The 18,696-nt window shown below is 40.6% G+C and overlaps 2 protein-coding genes across 13 annotated transcripts in view; one reads left to right on the top strand and one right to left on the bottom strand.

The window, feature by feature from the left end:
- tmc3 (transmembrane channel like 3) overlaps positions 1-18,696 on the bottom strand; it is a 212,202-nt gene that overhangs the window by 97,965 nt on the left and 95,541 nt on the right. For 11 of the 12 annotated variants that reach the window (XR_013293749.1, XR_013293751.1, XR_013293750.1 and 8 more), the window contains exons 4-5: positions 15,885-15,966; positions 15,525-15,631 (exon numbers count right to left, since the gene is read on the bottom strand). Coding sequence is in view for 8 of the 12 variants with exons in the window: in XM_077562800.1 (XP_077418926.1) it covers positions 15,525-15,631; positions 15,885-15,966 (189 nt within the window). In the remaining 4 variants the exon portion in view is untranslated. Of the gene's footprint in view, positions 1-15,270; positions 15,328-15,524; positions 15,632-15,884; positions 15,967-18,696 lie in introns of those variants that run through there. The other variant, XM_077562804.1, reaches the window with a different exon arrangement.
- On the top strand, positions 11,011-13,202 carry LOC144049962 (uncharacterized). Its single transcript, XM_077562724.1, has 5 exons — positions 11,011-11,105; positions 12,113-12,570; positions 12,647-12,697; positions 12,778-12,849; positions 12,919-13,202. Exons 1-5 carry the CDS (start codon positions 11,011-11,013, stop codon positions 13,200-13,202), a joined length of 960 nt encoding a protein of 319 aa, XP_077418850.1.

Raw genomic sequence — 18,696 nt, 5'->3', positions numbered from 1 at the left:
GGTATAGGCAAGTTTGGTCCTAGAGAGCCACAGTCCTGCATGTTTTTGATGTCTCCCTCCTTGAACAAAGCTGAGAGGCTCCTGCAGAACGTAATGGTGAAGGCAGGAGACACCGAAAACATGCAGGGTATCAAGGCGCAACATTAAATATAATCACACAAAATCCAGGAGCCAAATAGGAGATTTAAAAAAGAACAAGATCCTGACAAGGAATAAAATGACTTGTGAACATTTCTTAACAATAGATTAACATTCTGTGTAGCCAAATGGAGAAATTATAAATTATAACTGGATTTACATCATCATCTTCTTCCTCTTCCTCATCATCATCCATATTTGTATTTAATAATCATCTTCTGCCAAGACATCGACAATGGCTTTGGGGTTGACGTCACCCTCAAACCATTGTAGTTCTCACTTGCCAGTCTCTGTGTTCATGAGAAATCCATGGTCGAGAGGGGATGTGATCTCTGGGTCAAGTTCATGAGCCCTCTTCCAGACACATACAGTGCCTTGCAAAAGTATTCACCCCCTTGAGTTTTTCAACATTTTTTCACGGTACAAATGCAAACAAATATATTTCACAGGAATTTTATGTGAAAGTTAAACACAAAGTAGCACACAATTATGAAGTGAAACAAATAGTATATCTTATTTAAAACTTGTTTTACAACAAAAAAACTGAAAAGTAGGGTGTGCATCGGGAGGCTGAACTGTATGCCTATTCCTCCTTGCAAAACTCCTCCAGCTCAGCTAGATTAAATAAAGAGTGTTTGTGAACCGCAATCTTAAAATCTGTCCACAGATTTTCAATTGGATTTAGATCAGGACTTTTACTGAGACACTAGCACATTGATGCCTTTTTTTAACCATTCCAATGTCGTTTTAGCTATATGCTTCGGGTCATTTTCTTGCTGCAAGGTGAGCCTTCGTCCCAGTCTCAGGTCTATTGCAGACCCCAACAGGTTCTCTTCTAAGATCGCCCAACATTTGGCACCAACCATCTTCCCTTCTACTCGCACTATCTTCCCTGTCCCTGCAGAACAAAAGCACCACCAGAGCATGATTTTCCCACCACTATGTTTGAGAGTGGGGATGGTGTATTGAGACTGATGAGCAGTGTTGTTCTTACACCAAACATAGCGTTTGAAATGTAGGCCAAAAAGTTCTACTTTGGTCTTATCTGACCAGAGCAGCTTCTTCCACTTGTCAGCGGTGTCTCCTACATGGCTCCTGGCAAACTGCAGACGTGACTTCTTGTGGCTCGCTTTTAGAAATGGCTTTCTTCTTGCCATCCTACTATACAGGTCATATTTGTGCAGTACTCGGCTGATGGTTGTTCTATGGACAGAATCCACTACCTCTGCTGTGGATCTCTGCAGTTCATTTAGAGCAGAGGTGGGCAAACTCAGTCCTTGAGGGCCGGAGTCCTGCAGGTTTTGGAGATCTCCCTCTTTCAACACAAGCTGATTCCAACCAACAGGATAGTTATTAGGCTTATGCAGAGCTTGCTGATGAGCTGATCATATATCAGCTGTGTTGGAGAAGGGAAACATCCTAAATCTGCAGGACTCTGGACTCAGGACTCTCCAGGACCAAGGTTGCCCACCACTGATTTAGAGTGGTCAAAGGCTGGGTACTTCTCTGATCAGTGCCCTCCTTCTTCGGTCAGGAACTTTGGAGGGACGGCCTTGTCTTGGATTTGTGATTGTTTGGTACTCAATCCACGTATGGATGATTGATTGAACAGTGCTCTGTGATGTTAAAACCTTTTGAAATGGTTTTGTATCTTTCACTTGCTTTAAATCTCTCCAAAACATTGACCCGGACCAGCCGGGTGTGTTCTTTAGTCTTCATAATGCTAACTAAAGAATAAGATTGCGGTTTACAAACGCTCTGCATCTAACCTAGCTGAACTGGAGCTGTTTTGCAAGAAGAAATGGGCAAACATTTCAGCCTCCCGATGTGCAAAACTGAAGAAGCTGTAATTGCAGCAAAAGGGGGTTCGACAAAGTATTAGTTCATGGAAAGCTGAATACTTTTGCACTACCTACTTTTCAGTTTTTTAGCAATAAATCAAATTTGAAATAAGATATACACTTTGTTTTACTTCAATGTTGTGTGCTACTTTTTGTTAACAGATTTTTTTTCCAATTGCTAAAACACTAAAATAACATGCATAGCACAATTATTTAAACTGACACAGAGCAAAACCTTTTCGCAAGTCTTCAAAACTCTAAACACATTTTCTGTTACACACATTTTGCAATTGAAAATGGCACTTTTTAAATGCACTGAACATGGTTCTCTGCATAAAACACACCAATCTGACATAAGGTAACATGTTTGCCATTTCAAAACACTGCCATTCAAAATGACACTATATTAACTGATTGGCCAATACATGTGCCGTCTGGCCAAACACCTCAATAGTTAATTGTTACCACCTCAATCAGGAAGTAAGCACTATAGGGTGAACACCTTCTTTTCTTTTTTTTTTACAACAATGGAAGACGTGGCAGAGAGATGAAGAGAAAGAGCGAGGGTGAGAATGAGAGGATGATGAATAGTGAGAGGTAGAGGAGTTAATGGCTAAAGAAAACAACAACACTATAGGGTGAACACCTTCTTTTTTTTTTACAACAACAATGGAAGACGTGGCAGAGATGAAGAGAAAGAGCGAGGGTGAGAATGAGAGGAGGATGAATAGTTAGAGGTAGAGGAGATAATGGCTAAAGAAAACAACAACTTTCAAATGAAATCAAAGCAACCTTGCTTGATCATGTCATCAACCATGGGCTGACAATGCGAGAGTGTCTAATTTTTGTTTCCTCTCTCTTTTTATATATATATATATATATATATATATATATTTTTTTTTTTTCTGCAATTTCTTTTTCAGTTTACTGTTTCGCGAGCATATATATTTTTCACTCTAATGTAAACATATCTGCTGTGCATGTTGCACTGACTTGGTGGGAAAAAAGTACATTTAAATTGTTGAAAAGTTTCACCAGCATGTGTGTAACTTCAATCTGTTCTACAATTTGAACTATTATAGTTAGCATTATGGCAAAGCATACTAAAGATGAGAGTGCTTTTCATTATGCCCAATAGTGTGTAGTTGATTAGACATAAATCTGGTAATATGAATGATGTGTGTACCACTTGGTGCAAAAGTTTCATTTTGATTAAGCTAAATGTAGTTTTGGTTGCAGTGCTTCATGTTGCAGGATATGTGAGGGATTTTGCAGTTCGAGTGTGTGGTTTTGTAAATTGTGTTAAGCATTTTGATAAAAAAAACAGTTTTGCAAGCAAAACTGTTTTTTAGCAATTGGAAAAAACTGTAACGTTCACCTAAAATTTCAATTAAATATATTTGTTTGTGGTCGTACTGTGCCAAAATGTTGTAAAACTCAAGGGGGTGAATACTTTTTTAAGCCGCTGTACCTGGATGTTGACTCTTCTTATGTGCTGCAAGAGGACCGTCTTGCAAGGTGGGAAGGTGGAGAGGTCAACAGAGACCCTTCCAGCTCATGAGCACTACCCAGAGATCACATCCCCTCTCGACCATGGATTTCACATGAACACAGACTGGCAAGTTAGAACCACTATGGTTTGAGGGTGACGTCATTCCCAAAGCCCTTGTCGACGTCTTGGCAGAAGAGCATGATTTAGCAGCTGATGAAATCCATAAAAATTTGGATGATGATCAGGAAGAGGAAGAATAGGATAACTAAAATCCAGTTATATTTTATCATAGTTCAATTTTAAGGTTAAGCTGCACTCTACTATTTCTCCATTTGTCTACACAGAATGTTAATCTATTGTGAAGAAATGTTCACAAGTAATTTTTATTCCTTGTCAGGATCTTGTTCTTTTTTAAATCTCATATTTGGTTCCCGGATTTTGTGTGATCATGTTTAATGTTGTGCCTTGAAACCCTAGTCTACCTAGGGGCATAACATTTTTCACATTTTATTAGTGCTGTCAAAGTTAAAGCGTTCATTGATTAATTAACCACAAAACATTATCGCATTAATCATGAATTAACGCACATTAATTGCACTCTTAATTTTGACCATAGATTATCCTTTAGCGTGACAGCGGGTGGCTACGTTTAAAGTAGCACAGGTTGTGTTTGAGCAAGAAACATAATTTCATGCATTAAGTAAAGCATTTAATGAATGTTTGCGTATCACATTTAGAATATTTGTTCATGTCAAAATATCGGGGTCATTTTTTCCATTTTAAATTATGCAAGTAATTAACTGATTAGAAAATAGGATGATAAGCGTGTGCATTGGATCAAAAAATGCTGAAGACGTCCTCATAATATTAAATGTCAAAAGAATTAACACATAACCGGTGTTTTTCAAATTTGGCGGGGGCGGGGGGGATGTAGATTTAAAAAAAAAGGCTTTTTTATTAAGCGATTATTTGTGATTAATCAAAATTCTAGAATGTGATTATCTGATTACAAAATTTTATCAGCTCTACTTTTTATGTAAAACCCTTCAGGTTGTATAGTACTACATATACATAACCCATGTTTCAAATATTGTTTACGATTTTATTTAGATGCAAACAAAAATAGCTTAATCCCATTTGGAATGGTAATTCTAGAATTTTATTTTTTTTCCAATTTAGGGTACAGTGGAGTAATTTTGTCATAGCTCCTCTAATACTCCAGATAGAAAGCTCATCTTGGACTTACATTGAAGGTTACAAATGTGGGAAGTTTTTAATATACATTTCAGGCAATACAATAAAATGTTAGAAATTGATCACTTTTGATAGTAATGGTAGTACGGTTCAGGCGGAGAAACATTTTCTGTTCTTTTAGGGTGTAACGAATATTGCCCGTCACCCTCAATTTTTTTAAACTTTATTTGCCTTTTTAAACATTTCCCCCTGGGGAATGTGTGTCTATAACCCTGTGTTTTCTCAAACCAACCAGAGACAGTTCAAAAAGGAAAAACTCTTTGAATTTCCCTCCAGCAGTGACTGGATTTAGTTTTTACAACCCATTATCAAATGCTATCCCAAAAACTTGGTCTCAGTCGACCAAGTCTGCTTCAAGCACACGGAAGAGGCGGGACTACTACTCTGACCCCCTGGGACACAGTTTAAAAGCCAGCGCGCAAAAGAACTTCCGCCTCTTCTTTGCTCTTCTCCCTCTTCGCTCTTCCTGCCCCATGAACTTCTCCTGACCATCACGAGAGACGTGGTTGCCGAACACGCTGAGAGCGACCACGTGGCTTCCTTCTTTGAGCCCCGGACTTGAGCCACGCCATGCGCCCTAAAGCACGCATCATGCAAGGACTCACAACCACACTGCGCGTCCCAAAACGCGCGTGTCTGTTCCTGCCGAGAGCCAACCCACCTACCTTCCACTCTCTGAATCACGCAGCGCCCCGCCGACCCGGTTCCACGACAGCTGTTAGGCACTGAGCCACTGCGCGCCAGCGACCCATTTCTGCTCCAGTCGTGCGCCCGAGATGCCCCGCAGCACCCAAACCAACTGACTGCGGCTTCTCGCAAGCACATCACCACCAACCGGACTTGTGCCAGCCAAGGACCTGCCTCAGCCTCCACGCCGCAAGCGCACCTCGCCACCAACCAGAGACCTGCAGCGGCCTCTCAGTCGTGCGCCCATCACCATCAGCCAGAGACTCCAGTGCAGCATTCCAGCTGTGCGTGCGCCGTCTGCCCAGATCGCTTCCAATGGAGTTTTCTTCAACTGAGGATCGACGCTCGCCGAGTCCCTCTCTCCCCGTGCACATGAACCAGTCCGTAAGTGCGCCTGCATTGCAATCTGACCATATACCACTGGCGCAATGCTTTAATTCAAATATAAAAGGATTGACAGGTCAAAACGCTTCCATCTCTATTCTATCTACCTTTTTCATTCCCTTTTTATCTTAGTTCGCTAGGTTGCATGTTTTCTTTTTATCTTTGATTCACTTTTCTTATTCCGTTTCGTTAATAGGTTAGGCTGTGACAGATATATGTGCGTTTACTAAATAAATTTGTTGTCTAGAAATTAAATTTTTGCCGTATCATTTGTGTTTACTGAGTGGATTAGTAATTCTCTTATTAAAGCAAAAAACTCCATGATTAACTAAAGTAGCAACTTCAGATTATGAATACTTGATAATTGTATTTTTATTGTTTATTTTGCTCCTATAAACAAGCAAAGTCAGCGTGGTGGCCCCAGAGGTTGCTGAGGAAATTACAACTCCCCTCAGTACCGTCTAATTTTCTCGTTCGCCATTACGGCAACCCAAATAATCGCTACAAGGGTATGTTGAGGGTGATATTTGAGAATTGAAATACAGTCCACGATTATTTTCCTGCAAGTTCCCCCATGTGTCAGGATACACCATGTAAAAATTTAGAGTTTTCTGACCATTTATGCAGTTGCTGTACCTTGTCATTTGCAATTACACAATTTCGCCAGAAGCTTTTCCAAAAAAAGGTGTTTTTTGGCCCCTGTGACCAAACGGCCCCAAGTTGGGGGTGGTCCCTATCAACTTGTGATGGCCCAAGGTATGAGATAACAGAAAATAATAGTCAAAAAAGGTAACAAAAAACATCCTGAGGAGTGGACCTGGCTCCCAGCCTACTTTGACTAGCGGTATTTATTTCAGGTACTCTCTGTCAAGGCAAGTATTTTTTCTCCCAGCAACACAGCACAGCCTACAATATTCCAATAACCATCTTTTAATACCAGCATTTTGTCACAATTATAGTCGTGTGCCACCATTTGACATACTGTATCTAGGACTTCACTTCTTGGCGACATTATTTACAAAAAAAGAGGGAGAACCACTAATAAACTGACAAAACATTTCATGATGTTTGATATTGGGTGTTAAAACTCAATGCAGAGCTCAGACAAGTGTGTGGACACAGAGGACATTTCGTCCCAACCAATGGAGCACAAAACAGTGGCACTGAGGAATCACAGAAAGGATTACTCATGTGGGGAAATTGCTCGTGTTTCTAAGTCAGTGATCATAAATTTACCATGCCCTTTGTTCTTGTATGCTATCTCTAAAAGACTGTTTTAATTCAATGGGCTAAATTTCAATCTACCAACACTGAATTGATATTGTGAATTATAAAATTGATTAATTAAAGATTAATTCAAATACAGTATAAATTTACTATCTATCTGATCTATTTTGTTTTCAGCTATGTGAGAACATCAAGAGGCTGAACAAATGAAGATATAACATAATGTTTTTAGTTACAGATAAATGACATGTATTTGGTCAGACCTACAAATTTTAGCATCATGAATTGTATCATGCTCCAACAAACACAAGATATATTATTTTGTCAAAATTGTGACATGACAGTGTGGGCGGGTGGGAGGAGGGGTTTGGGGGTGTGGGTGTAGTTGTGATTGAGTCACTTAATTCCCCATTGTAGACCCAGATAAGAATTTTTTCTCCTCCACGACCCAACGTCCATGGGACGTCAAAATATAAATACAAAAAGGATGGCTGAGGCACAGAGTCTTTCTCTATGTTAACTTGAGACATTCTGTCTCTGTAAACCCCTATTTCCACTTCATCTTCTCCCTCTATCCTGCCGTGGAGAAGGTAATCCTTCTTCCAGCACCACAGACACCAGCACTGCTAGTTCAGTGACTACTTTTAGTAGTCCTCAATTGCATATACTGTACTAACATTACAGTTATAGCTATCTTTATGTGCACTGTTGTCTCATACCCATCTTATTGAATGTAGTATGTAACCAACCTGTTTTGATGCTTTCTTTATTTTTCTTTCCACTGTACTTCCAGCCAACAATGCTAAAGCATTACAGTGTATCTCAATACATTTTAATATTTAATTTGTTTCAGTAGTTACATAAAAAATAGCATATATTATTGGGATTCATTGAACACATGAAGAAGTATTTCAAGTTTTTCTTTAAATTGTAATGATGATGATTCCAGTGACGTCATCGGCAAGTATGGTTGCCTAGAGCGATAGGTCTCGTGAGAAACAACGGATTTCTCCCCATAACCAAGCAAGGAAGATAAAAACTCGATTAAACTTAATTAAAAAAGTGGGGCAAATATGGGGAGAAAGGATACAAGCAAGAAAGGCACTGTGGAAGAGCCTAAGACCGAGGTGAACACTCCAGCACTGGACGCTGAAGCTAATGTTAGCCCTAGAGCTACGGATGACATGGGCCTCGCTAAAATTTTGGATGAGATATTTGACTTCCGTAAAGATGTGAAACAGCAACTAAATGACAATAAGTTGAGTGGAGGAATCTATGCTTGGCAAACTGCTAAAAGTAATTAGCCAGCATGAGAACAAGCTACTCGACCAGGAGGGGAAGTCGGGAAGAGAAAACCGCCGCCTCTATAAAGTCCCAGAGGGTGCCGTGGGGATGTCGATGACAGATTTTGTAGAGAGAATGCTTCGTGATACTTGAGATTCCTCTGACAACTTCGCTGGATATTGAAAGGGTGTGACAAGACACGATCCATAGTCATCAAATTCCTTCAGTACAAGACCAAAGAGGACATAATACGCACAGATTGGGGAAAGAGGAGGATGTGTTGGAACGGAAGGCCAATCTATTTTGATCATGATTATCCTTCGGCAATCCTTGAAAAGCGCAGGATTACGTTGAAGTGAAGCGAGTGTTGAAACAGAAATAGATTCACTTCCACACACCGTCCCCGGCAAAGCTGCCTATATTCTACGTTGATGGGACCCGGCTGTATCAGACTGCAGAGGAGGTGACGACGGACATGAAGGAGAGAGGGCTGCCCGTCAACGTGGTTAAACCAAGGGAGAGCTTGATGGAGCTGCTGTCCCGTACAGCCTGGGAAGTTACGAGAGGAGCGACCCAACGGAGATCGGGGGAGGAGTGACAGTGGAGCATCAAAGAGAGACTGCAAGGCTTCAGGAGACAACCCCAGCGCCACCAGGAAGAACTTTAACTCAATTTGTTGGCAAACACGTAAAAAATGTTGGTAAACAGAGAAGTGAAAAATAAGCAAGCAGTGCCTGACTTAATCTTTCCTTTTATCCCTTTTATTTATTTAAATATATTCATATTTATGGGAGACCTACAATACACAAATTTATTTTTTTCTTCTATTTTCACACAATTAGTAGATAGGATGGGCCTTCTCCCACAGCTAGAAGTTCAATCTAATTGTGTAAAGGGTCATTTGGTACAGACCCCTACCTTGGGATCACCATATTTTGTTTTTGTGTTCAACCATGTTATTCAATTCTGGTTTGTTCAGGAAGTTGAGATGTCACATTTCATTGCCAAATTTACTGTCACGCTATTGAGGACGAAAAATGGCCGGTGGTGAGGTAAAAATTGTTTCATTCAAAGTCAATGGGCTATTGAACCCAGTTAAAAGAAGTAAAGTTTTGACAAAAATGAAAAGAGAACAGGGCCAGGTGGTATATTTACATGAAACCCACTTAAAGGATGATGAACATTTGAAGTTAAAGAGAGTGGGATTTAATCAGCTGTTTTTCTCCTATTATAAATCAGGCCACAGGAGAGGAGTAGCTATCCTCATATCGAGTAAGCTAAATTTAAATAAATTATACGAAAAGGTGGATAAGGAAGGAAGATTTGTTTTGGTGAGGGGTAATGTAAATGGAAGTCCAATTACGGTCCTAAATGTCTATGCACCACCTGGTAGTAATTTTGATTTTTTTTCTTCCTGAAAATCACAAATATTATGTTGATGAAAATGGAAGGTCTGTTGATTTGTGGGGGTGATCTGAATATACACTTACAACCAAGATTAGATTCCTCCTCCAGTAAAAGTTATGACATGAAGGTATTGTACAAATAGGTGAGTAAGCTTTTTCTGGAGGCATGTCTCCGATATTTTTTCTTAGGAGGAGGGATTACACACATTTCTCTGCCCCTCACTGCTTATATACGAGAATTGATTACTTCCTTACATTTGGAAAAGACAAAGACAAAATAATTAGTGATCATGCACCTGTATATTTATCTGTTGATTTGAACCTTCAGCCCAAAAGTAACTCATGGAAATTTAATGCTAGCCTACTTAATGATCCTCTATTTAAGAGGAAAATTAGGGAAGAAATAGACCTCTACATGGGTCTTAATGATAATGGAGAGGTTGACCCTCCTATTTTGTGGCATGCTTTGAAGGCTGTTTTGAGGGGGGAAATCATTGCAATATCTTCTTACAAAAAAAGAATGAGAACTAAAACACTCCAAGATTTACAAAATAAACTGAAGGAATTAGAAACAAAGCATAAAATAAACCAAACACAGAATGATTTACAGGAAATTAAAGTGATCAGAAACAAAATTGACAATTTGGCCACACAAGACATAAAGAAAAAAAATGATGTTCTTAAAACAACATTATCACAGTGGATCTATCCATCCATCCATCCATCCATTTTCTTAACCGCTTGCCCTCACAAGGGTCCCCAGCTCGCTTCAGGCAGTAGGCGGAGTACACCCTGAACTGGTTGCCAGCCAATTGCAGGGCACACAGAGACAGACAACCATCCACTCACAATCACACCTGTAGACAATTTGGAGTGTTCAATCAACCTGCCATGCATGTCTTTGGAATGTGGGAGGAAACCGGAGCACCCGGAAAAAACCCACACAAGCACGGGGAGAACATGCAAACTCCACCCAGGAAGGCTGAAGCCTGGACTCGATCTCATGTCCTATGCACTGGGAGGCGGACGCGCTAACCAGTCAGCCACCGTGCCACCCACAGTGGATCTAAATCAATGAAAATACTAGCATGGAAGTTAAGGGGAAAAAAGCTGAAAATATTATTCACCAAATAAGAGACCCAAGGACAAAACAGATAAATTAAGCGAAATACAAGATGCTTTTGAAGCATTCTATAAAACTTTGTACACTAGCGTTCCAGGTGGAAGTGAAATACAAATTGATACGTTTCTGGACTCTTTAAGGTTGCCTACTTTGACTGAAGAACAGAACAAAGCGATGACGGATGACATAACAGAAGGCGAGCTGAAAACGGCAATCAATAGACTGAAATCGGGCAAATGCCCAGGTTTCGATGGTTACGAAGCAGACTGGTATAAAGAATTTAGAGATGTGCTAATTCCTATTTTGCTTCGTACGATGAATTGGACCTTTAAAAAAGCACAAACGCCACCTAGTTGGAAAGAGGCGATAATCTCAGCTATACCAAAAGAGGGAAGAAATAAGAGGGAATGTGCATCATATCGATTACAGATTATTTACTTCGATAATGGCGAGACGATTAGAGAAGTTTCTACCTATGCTAATACATAACGACCAGACAGGTTTTATATGTTGTCGACAAACACCGGACAATATACGGAGGACGCTACATGTCGTGGATCATATACAAAAATAATAATACTGAAGCCATGGTAATCAGTGTGGATGCTGAAAAGGCATTTGATTCAGTGAATTGGGGTTTTCTTTACAAGGTTCTCCATAAATTTGGTTTTCATAACCATGCAATAAAGTTCAATTATCTACCTCTTCAAAATAGACTCAATAAAGATGTAGAAAAATGGAACCTAATCCCCTTCTTTACTTGTAGTTCAAGAATCAAATCGATCAAAATGAACATATTTCCGATATTTTTATATTTGTTTCAGACCCTACCAACCAAATTGAGTCTAAATCAGTTCAATGGATGGGACAAAATGTTACTAAAGTACAAGAAAATAACAAAATAAACTGTTAACTCTTTTACTGCCAAAGACGTTAAATGACGTTCTGCAAAAACCTACGGAGGAGCGCCAAAGACGTTAAAAAACGTCCTCCCATTTTTTTTTTTTTTTTTTTGAAACGGGTGCTGTGAAGGCTTGCGGAGCTCTCCTGAAAGTTTCAAGCAGGTTTCTTGAGCCTAATGACTATTTTTGGCCCCTAGAGGGCAGCGATGACTCTCTTTTGACAAGATCGGGTGGGCGTCAGTAGTATAAAAGGCAAGGCGGGGCGAGAGCGTCGAGGAGGAGATGAGAATTGAGGAGAAACAAAAAATGGCGACCGATGGTAAGAAGCAGCTCACGCTTGATCGTTTTTTTCAAAAAGGAGAAGCATCAACCAGTGCTAAAGTGCACGTTTGTGATGACGGGGATGATGATGGTGACAACGAGGTTGACGCCGAAGCTGCAGCGTTGACGCAGCGGCAGCTTCGATCACGTCCTAAGGCCTCAGAGGCTAGCGGTGCTAGCGCCGGAAAACGTCGTGCACGACCGAGCACTTCTGCACGCGAGGACGTTAAATCGGACGACGACGATGATGATGATGGTGACAACGAGGTTGATGCCGAAGTTGCAGCGTACACGCGGCGGCAGCTTCGACCACGTTTTAAGGCCTCAGAGGCTAGCGGTGCTAGCTCCGGAAAACGTGGTGCACGACCGAGCACTTCTCCGCACGAGGACGTTGATTCGGACGACGACGAAGAGTATCCTGAGTCCGATGGATATTCTTCGGAGGAGTGGGTACAATCTGACCACGGAGAAAGTGATACGGACAGTCTTTTATCCGCAGAAGACTGCGAAGGTAAGCACAAACTTGCTATGAGATACTTTTCCGGCACGCTGTTAGCGCCTCGTGTAACGTGAATGTGCATTCATAGATCGCGGATCGTGCTCACAACGACGTCCCTCTGCAAAGACGACAAAGAGAGGTATAAAAAAAAGTGTTTTCAATACACCGTAACAACAAAAGAAAACGGTCTTTCGATATTATTGTAATTGTATATATCAGCTGCAGCTCAGAGTGACACTCCTCAGAGTGAGCAAAATAAAGGTCCAAGGACCAGTGGATCCCAGAAAAAAGGTAAACACATATATAGCATCACACTGATCTAAAATGAATATTATATGATATTGAAATGTATATTTGCAGATCCCAAAAATTCTGGCTGGCATGAAGCAGGCTGGCAGCCAAACTCATTCACCTTTACTGCGGAGCCAGGACCGAGAGGTGCCGCAGCAGAGCTGAATTCGACCCGGCCAGTTGACTTCCTGCAACTCTTCATCACGGACGAGCTTCTGCAGCACATTGCTGATCAGACAAACCTATATGCACGCCAGTCTATGCAAAAACGGGCTGAAAGTCTGCCACACTGCAGGAGTCATGCTTGGAAGCCAGTGTCTGTGTCCGAACTCAAAACTTTACTGGTTATATAAACAAGCCCAGTATAGAAATGTATTGGACTCAGGATGAAATAGAGACGACACCATTTTTCAGTCGCGCGATGCCTCGAAACCGCTTCCAGCTCATCTGGAGTTTCCTGCATTTCAATGACAACGAGACACACAGTTCAGACGACAAACTATTTAAAATTCGTCCTGTGTTCAATCACGTTGTAAGCAAATTCAAGGAACTGTTTCAACCGGGCAGGAATATCTGCATTGATGAGGGAATGATGAGTTTCCAGGGACGTCTTTCGTTCAAGGTGTACAACCCCCAAAAGCCGGTCAAATATGGTATCAAATCATACATTTTGTGTGACTCCCAAACCGGCTATTGTTTTAATATGCAACCCTATGTTGGTATTAGTTGTTCTCTCCCTGACACAGTGTTCAACTTACTGGATCGTCTGCCAGGAAATGGGTACACACTATTTATGGACAATTTTTATAATTCGATTGCTTTGTGTCAACGTCTCCTGGCAGCACGTACCAATGTTTGTGGAACGCTGAGGAAAAACAGGGGTGAACCCAGTGAGATCACATGCCTAACCAACACTGGCCTTGGGGTGGGGGGGAAACTGGTAAGGCACAACACAAATGTTTTGATTGTGGCATGGCAGGACAAACGCTTGTTGAGGATGGTGACAACGTTTCATGAAGATGAAATGCGGACAGTGGAGGTGTGGCGGAAGGCACAAAAAAAAAAAGTGCCTTTCCAAAAACCCATTTGTGTTGTGGACTACAATTCCAAGATGAATGGAGTGGACAAGATGGATCAAAACATCTCATACCACCCATTCACACGTAAAACTTTGAAGTGGCACAAAAAGTTTGTTGCATATATGTTCCAGATATGCATGTTCAATGCATACATATTGCACAAAGCAAAAAATCCTGGGAAGTGTCAACATTTTTTGGAATTCATCCAGCAGGTGGTGAGAGGGTGGCCGTTGCCACAAGACCAGGAGGAAGTTGGGATGGAAGGACATGAAGCCAGACAAAACACCAGGTCACCACATAATGATCCTGAAAGCCGACTTGATGGCAACATGGCCAAACACACGCTGCAACACATTCCTGCTACTCCCCGGAAAAAAAAGCCAGCAAGAAAGTGTAGGGTCTGCACACGAAAGGGCATTCGCAGTGAAACAAACCTGTGGTGCAAATCCTGCTGTATCCCCTTGCACCCAGGGGAGTGTTTCACTGTATACCACACAAAAAGAAAAATTGTGTAGTTCAAACTCCACACAATTGTAAATAGTCACACATGCACACCTTTGTAAATACTTTGTCAAATTGTTACGCTGTTCTGTAAATAAACTGTTACGCTGTTCTGTAAATAAACTGGTTATTTTGCAAACTAAAAACACTTTTTCATTGTTGGTGGTGGTGTATTACAGAAGTAAAGCACTATTTAGGTGTTTGTGGCATCATTTATGGACAAAAAGAAGTGTAGAATTCACTGGAGTGCATGAAATAACATCGTTTCACAAAAAGCTCTTTTTCTCCGCTTTTTGTTTCAAAACAGAGCATTTCGGTGAAACTAACCTATTTTCTATTGTTGATTGCTGAAGAACGGAATAAGGTAGAAACAAACTTTTTTTTTCTGATGAAAGATGAGAGTCCAATCTTTCATTTGGTAGTATGTGTGTTTCCATAGTCCAAACACAACATTTTCTGTGGACCTTGAAAGATCAGTCAAAATGCTTAAATCGGCTGGCACGGGACAACCCGTTTTTGAAAACGTCTGGCAGTCAAAGAGTTAATAACCATAGCATTATCTTTTAGCATTATTTTTGCTAATACAATCATTGTTATACACATTGTTTTCTCATTTCTCCAACAGTCCATTAAACCATCGTCGCCAACTCCCCACCCCCCACTCTCTTTCTCTCTGCGTCTGGACAGAGGCACACCCGTATGAGTTTCCTCTGCACTCGTTTATTGTCAAGGTTTTTGCTTTCTTTAATGTGTAATGAGTGTGGCTCTGAAACATGCTCAATAAGGGCCTTAAGATAACGTGTTGTGAATTGGCGATAGCGTAGAAATAAAATTGACTCACGGTGGCACATATGATTGCCTCAGACTTCCTCACACCAGCATAGGTTTGGTTTTAGGTCTAGTAGAAAATATGTTAAATTGGTAATTTATGTCATGTTAAAATAATATACTGTAAAACTACCGAGGTGATATTGCCACACACCCTGGCCTTACTATGTATGATTATGATGTCGTCAAATATAGGTATTTAACATGACAGCAACACAAAAACTATTTAGGAAATACATTAATGTATGCATAGCACAGGGTACTCACCTCTGGTAACACTATGAACGCTCCAGTCATGATGGTGAGGACTATGTTAATTCCAAATAACCAGCGAAGGAATATGAAGTAGGAGGCGACGCCCGACCCAAAATGACCTCACAAGAGAGCAGAAAACATTTATATGACAATTGTATGCAACAAACATTAAAAGTAATACGGTCAAAAATTTCATTTTAACAATGTAAAGAAGACAATGGGAGAAGGTTAAGGTGTTGGTTTATTACAAGTGAGTGGAGAAAAAAAGATTAAAAAAATAAACTGTCAGGATGTTAAAAATGAATATTTCTTGATGTATTTCTTGTTTGTTTGCTTTATGTTTGTTTGACTGATAGGAGAAAAATTACTTACTTTCAATTTTCTTAATCCTGACTTCCCAAGGAATGAACACAACCACAATGTTATAAAGCACTCGAGACATTTTCTTGAGCATCTGTGGGGGAAATAATGGGGTTGGAGACAACTGCTTCCTGAGAATAGTTTTTACTTATACAGTATATTCATCTACATGTACTGTATGTTCATGGTTTATGCAAACACTGGTTTATAAAAATAATTTTTTCTTGTCTTAAGTTTTGACCATTTCTGTTTGTAAACAAACAATTCAAAACGGACTCTTCCCATGGCTCAACCCACACTCTTACACCGGATTACACTGCATGCGTGTGTTGCGGATGCACTCCACTCCGGTGGCGGAGCCGATTCGTTTCCATTCTATCAGCTTGTTCAAATTATACCGGCTGCGTATGCGCTGCGGATCGACTGCGGACCAGTTCCGTCGTGCCGAGGCCGCCGGACGGATAGACCTATTTTCTATTTTTGCCGGACGACGCATCCGTCAGCATTCGTCAAATAGCAAAGTAACACAGAACACATCGAGCGGGACAGGAAGACCGATGCAGTTTCAAAATGTTTAAAATCTGATTACCTTTCAGAATAAAATGCTCGCTAGCCGCCAGATTCTATTCCGCAATCATGTCAGCAAAATGTCATAATAGTTAACGCTTATTTACTGTTTAAGCACCAGCGAACATGAACGAGGAGAGATTTATAATGCAGTTGTAAAGCCACAAAATTATATATGACACGGCACATCCTTTTTATAAGGACAACCTAAAAAAGGATGCTTCATGGAACGTCATAGCAGAAGCTATGGGAGTGGACGGTGAGTTAAATCAAAGGAAGTCCACCTCTCTTTCTGCTTCTCTGTTGAGCACAGACTTTCTGTGTTTTTAATGCCACATTATCGCGAGTGTTCACGCGAGACACGCCGGGAAGTTGTCGGCGACGGAGCTGCCGGACCACAGCTGTGCGCGCCAGCCGGTGAGTTTTGTCCATAAAATTGACGTGTCCGGATCACGCAGTCAAGACGGAGCGGATCAGCAATGCACGCACATGCAGTGTAATCCCGGCGTTATCGTCAACACTGCGCCTGCCTTCAGCAACACGCCCCACGCTCTTTGATTGGCCGGAGGGGTAAACATTGACTTAGCGCCCAGAAACATCCCTCTTATGGCAAAACACAAAATGGCAAATTACAGACTGGTGGGTGGGTGAGTGTTTGTTGTTTGAGGACAAAATCACCACCACACATTAACAGAAGTCTAGAGGTGTTAATTGAGAAGGATTTCATGTGTATACATCCAGTCTTAATTAAATGTTTATTTCTGAGTGAAAGACCCCACCTTTAATAGGGAAAGAATATCATGAAGTTACTTAGTAGTTGTCCTAATCTTTGTGGTAGTATCATGATCTTTCTACCATTGCTCCATTTGATACTACAGCCAGTGAAAGCACATACGATGTTAAATATAACTAGCTTTTTTTTCCGGTTCGAGACACAACTGTGATGCATTAATCAAGATCTGATTTTTGCAACACTGTAATCCACATATGACTGCACCAATTGAAAATTTATGATTGAATGTCACACCAGATGAAAACTGCTGAGTTTTCAATGAACCAGAGGCCAAACTGCAAATTAATTATTTATCATCAGACTGCTCACTTAAAGACAATTTATTGTAATGGTGCCTCAGCAACCTTAACACTTTAATTAAACAGCGCTATAACAACAGGCTGTAAACTGACTATGACTGCATAACATAGCTTTCTTGCATGCCTGACTTTATCTGAATAAGACAGAAACAGTTAAAGTAGATCAAGAAATTCTGCAACCTGGGCAAAGGTAATCCTCCTAAACACACACACACACGCACACACAGGAGCAATAAGGAGCGGTCGTTGATCGAGCGTAAAAACAATTTGTGCCCTTAAGTTAAAATGATCAAAATTATCATGTTAATATCGCGATCATTTTGACACCCTTAATATATATAAGGATGTCAAAATGATCACGTTAATAATCCGTTAACTTAAAGTGTCTTTAACGGCACTATTTTTTTTAACGCTCGATTAACGATCACCCCTCATTTGGAAAGCCTCTACTGAAGGGAATTCCAGTCGCGACGCAGCAGAAACATCCATGTCAAAATTTCCCAATAGAAATGCACTGTACTACACTGGAGCTAAAACGCACAATATTTAAGGGGCAGAATGTTAGTGTGGAGGAGCCATTTGGACTGTGTAGCACTACCGCTGGTTCCCTGCTTTGGAAAAACGAACTTGGTCAGCAACGAGCTAGGTTGCTCCAGCAAGAGGTGTCCGTGGCACTCTCAAACCCTATGAGAGCCAAGAGCCGAATGGACATTGTCTTGTCAGTTGGAGTGACCCCAAGCCACTTGATCTTTAGATGTGAGGCGTATTTTATTCAGCAACTCCAGAAAATAGCTCTTAGGTGTAACTCATAGTCATGCTCTTTTTTGGCTCGCTCGCAGCAGAGTGGCTGTGGCTTGGAGTAAAGTGGTGTCACTTTACAATCAATGCGCATCCGAGAACGTAACAAAATAAAAGCTTTCAACGTTGTTCAAAGGAGTCCCTATAACACAATTTAGCAGTAATAAATTAAATATTAATGCATATATTTGTGGGGAATGGTGTCAAGTTGTATTTTATAATTTTCAAAATTCAAGTTCACAAGTTACTTAATGTTAAAAATGAGATAGCTCTTAATATGAAAAGATCTTTTATGTTTCGTTTTCAGTAAAGTTGTAAATTTACAATGTGCATCCGTATTGAACTTAACAAAATAAAAGCATTCAAC

The sequence above is a fragment of the Vanacampus margaritifer genome, chromosome 4 (genome assembly GCF_051991255.1).
Source record: "Vanacampus margaritifer isolate UIUO_Vmar chromosome 4, RoL_Vmar_1.0, whole genome shotgun sequence".
Lineage (NCBI taxonomy): Eukaryota > Metazoa > Chordata > Actinopteri > Syngnathiformes > Syngnathidae > Vanacampus > Vanacampus margaritifer.
Note: the sequence above shows the minus strand (reverse complement) of the source record. Positions and strands in the feature narration are given on the sequence as shown.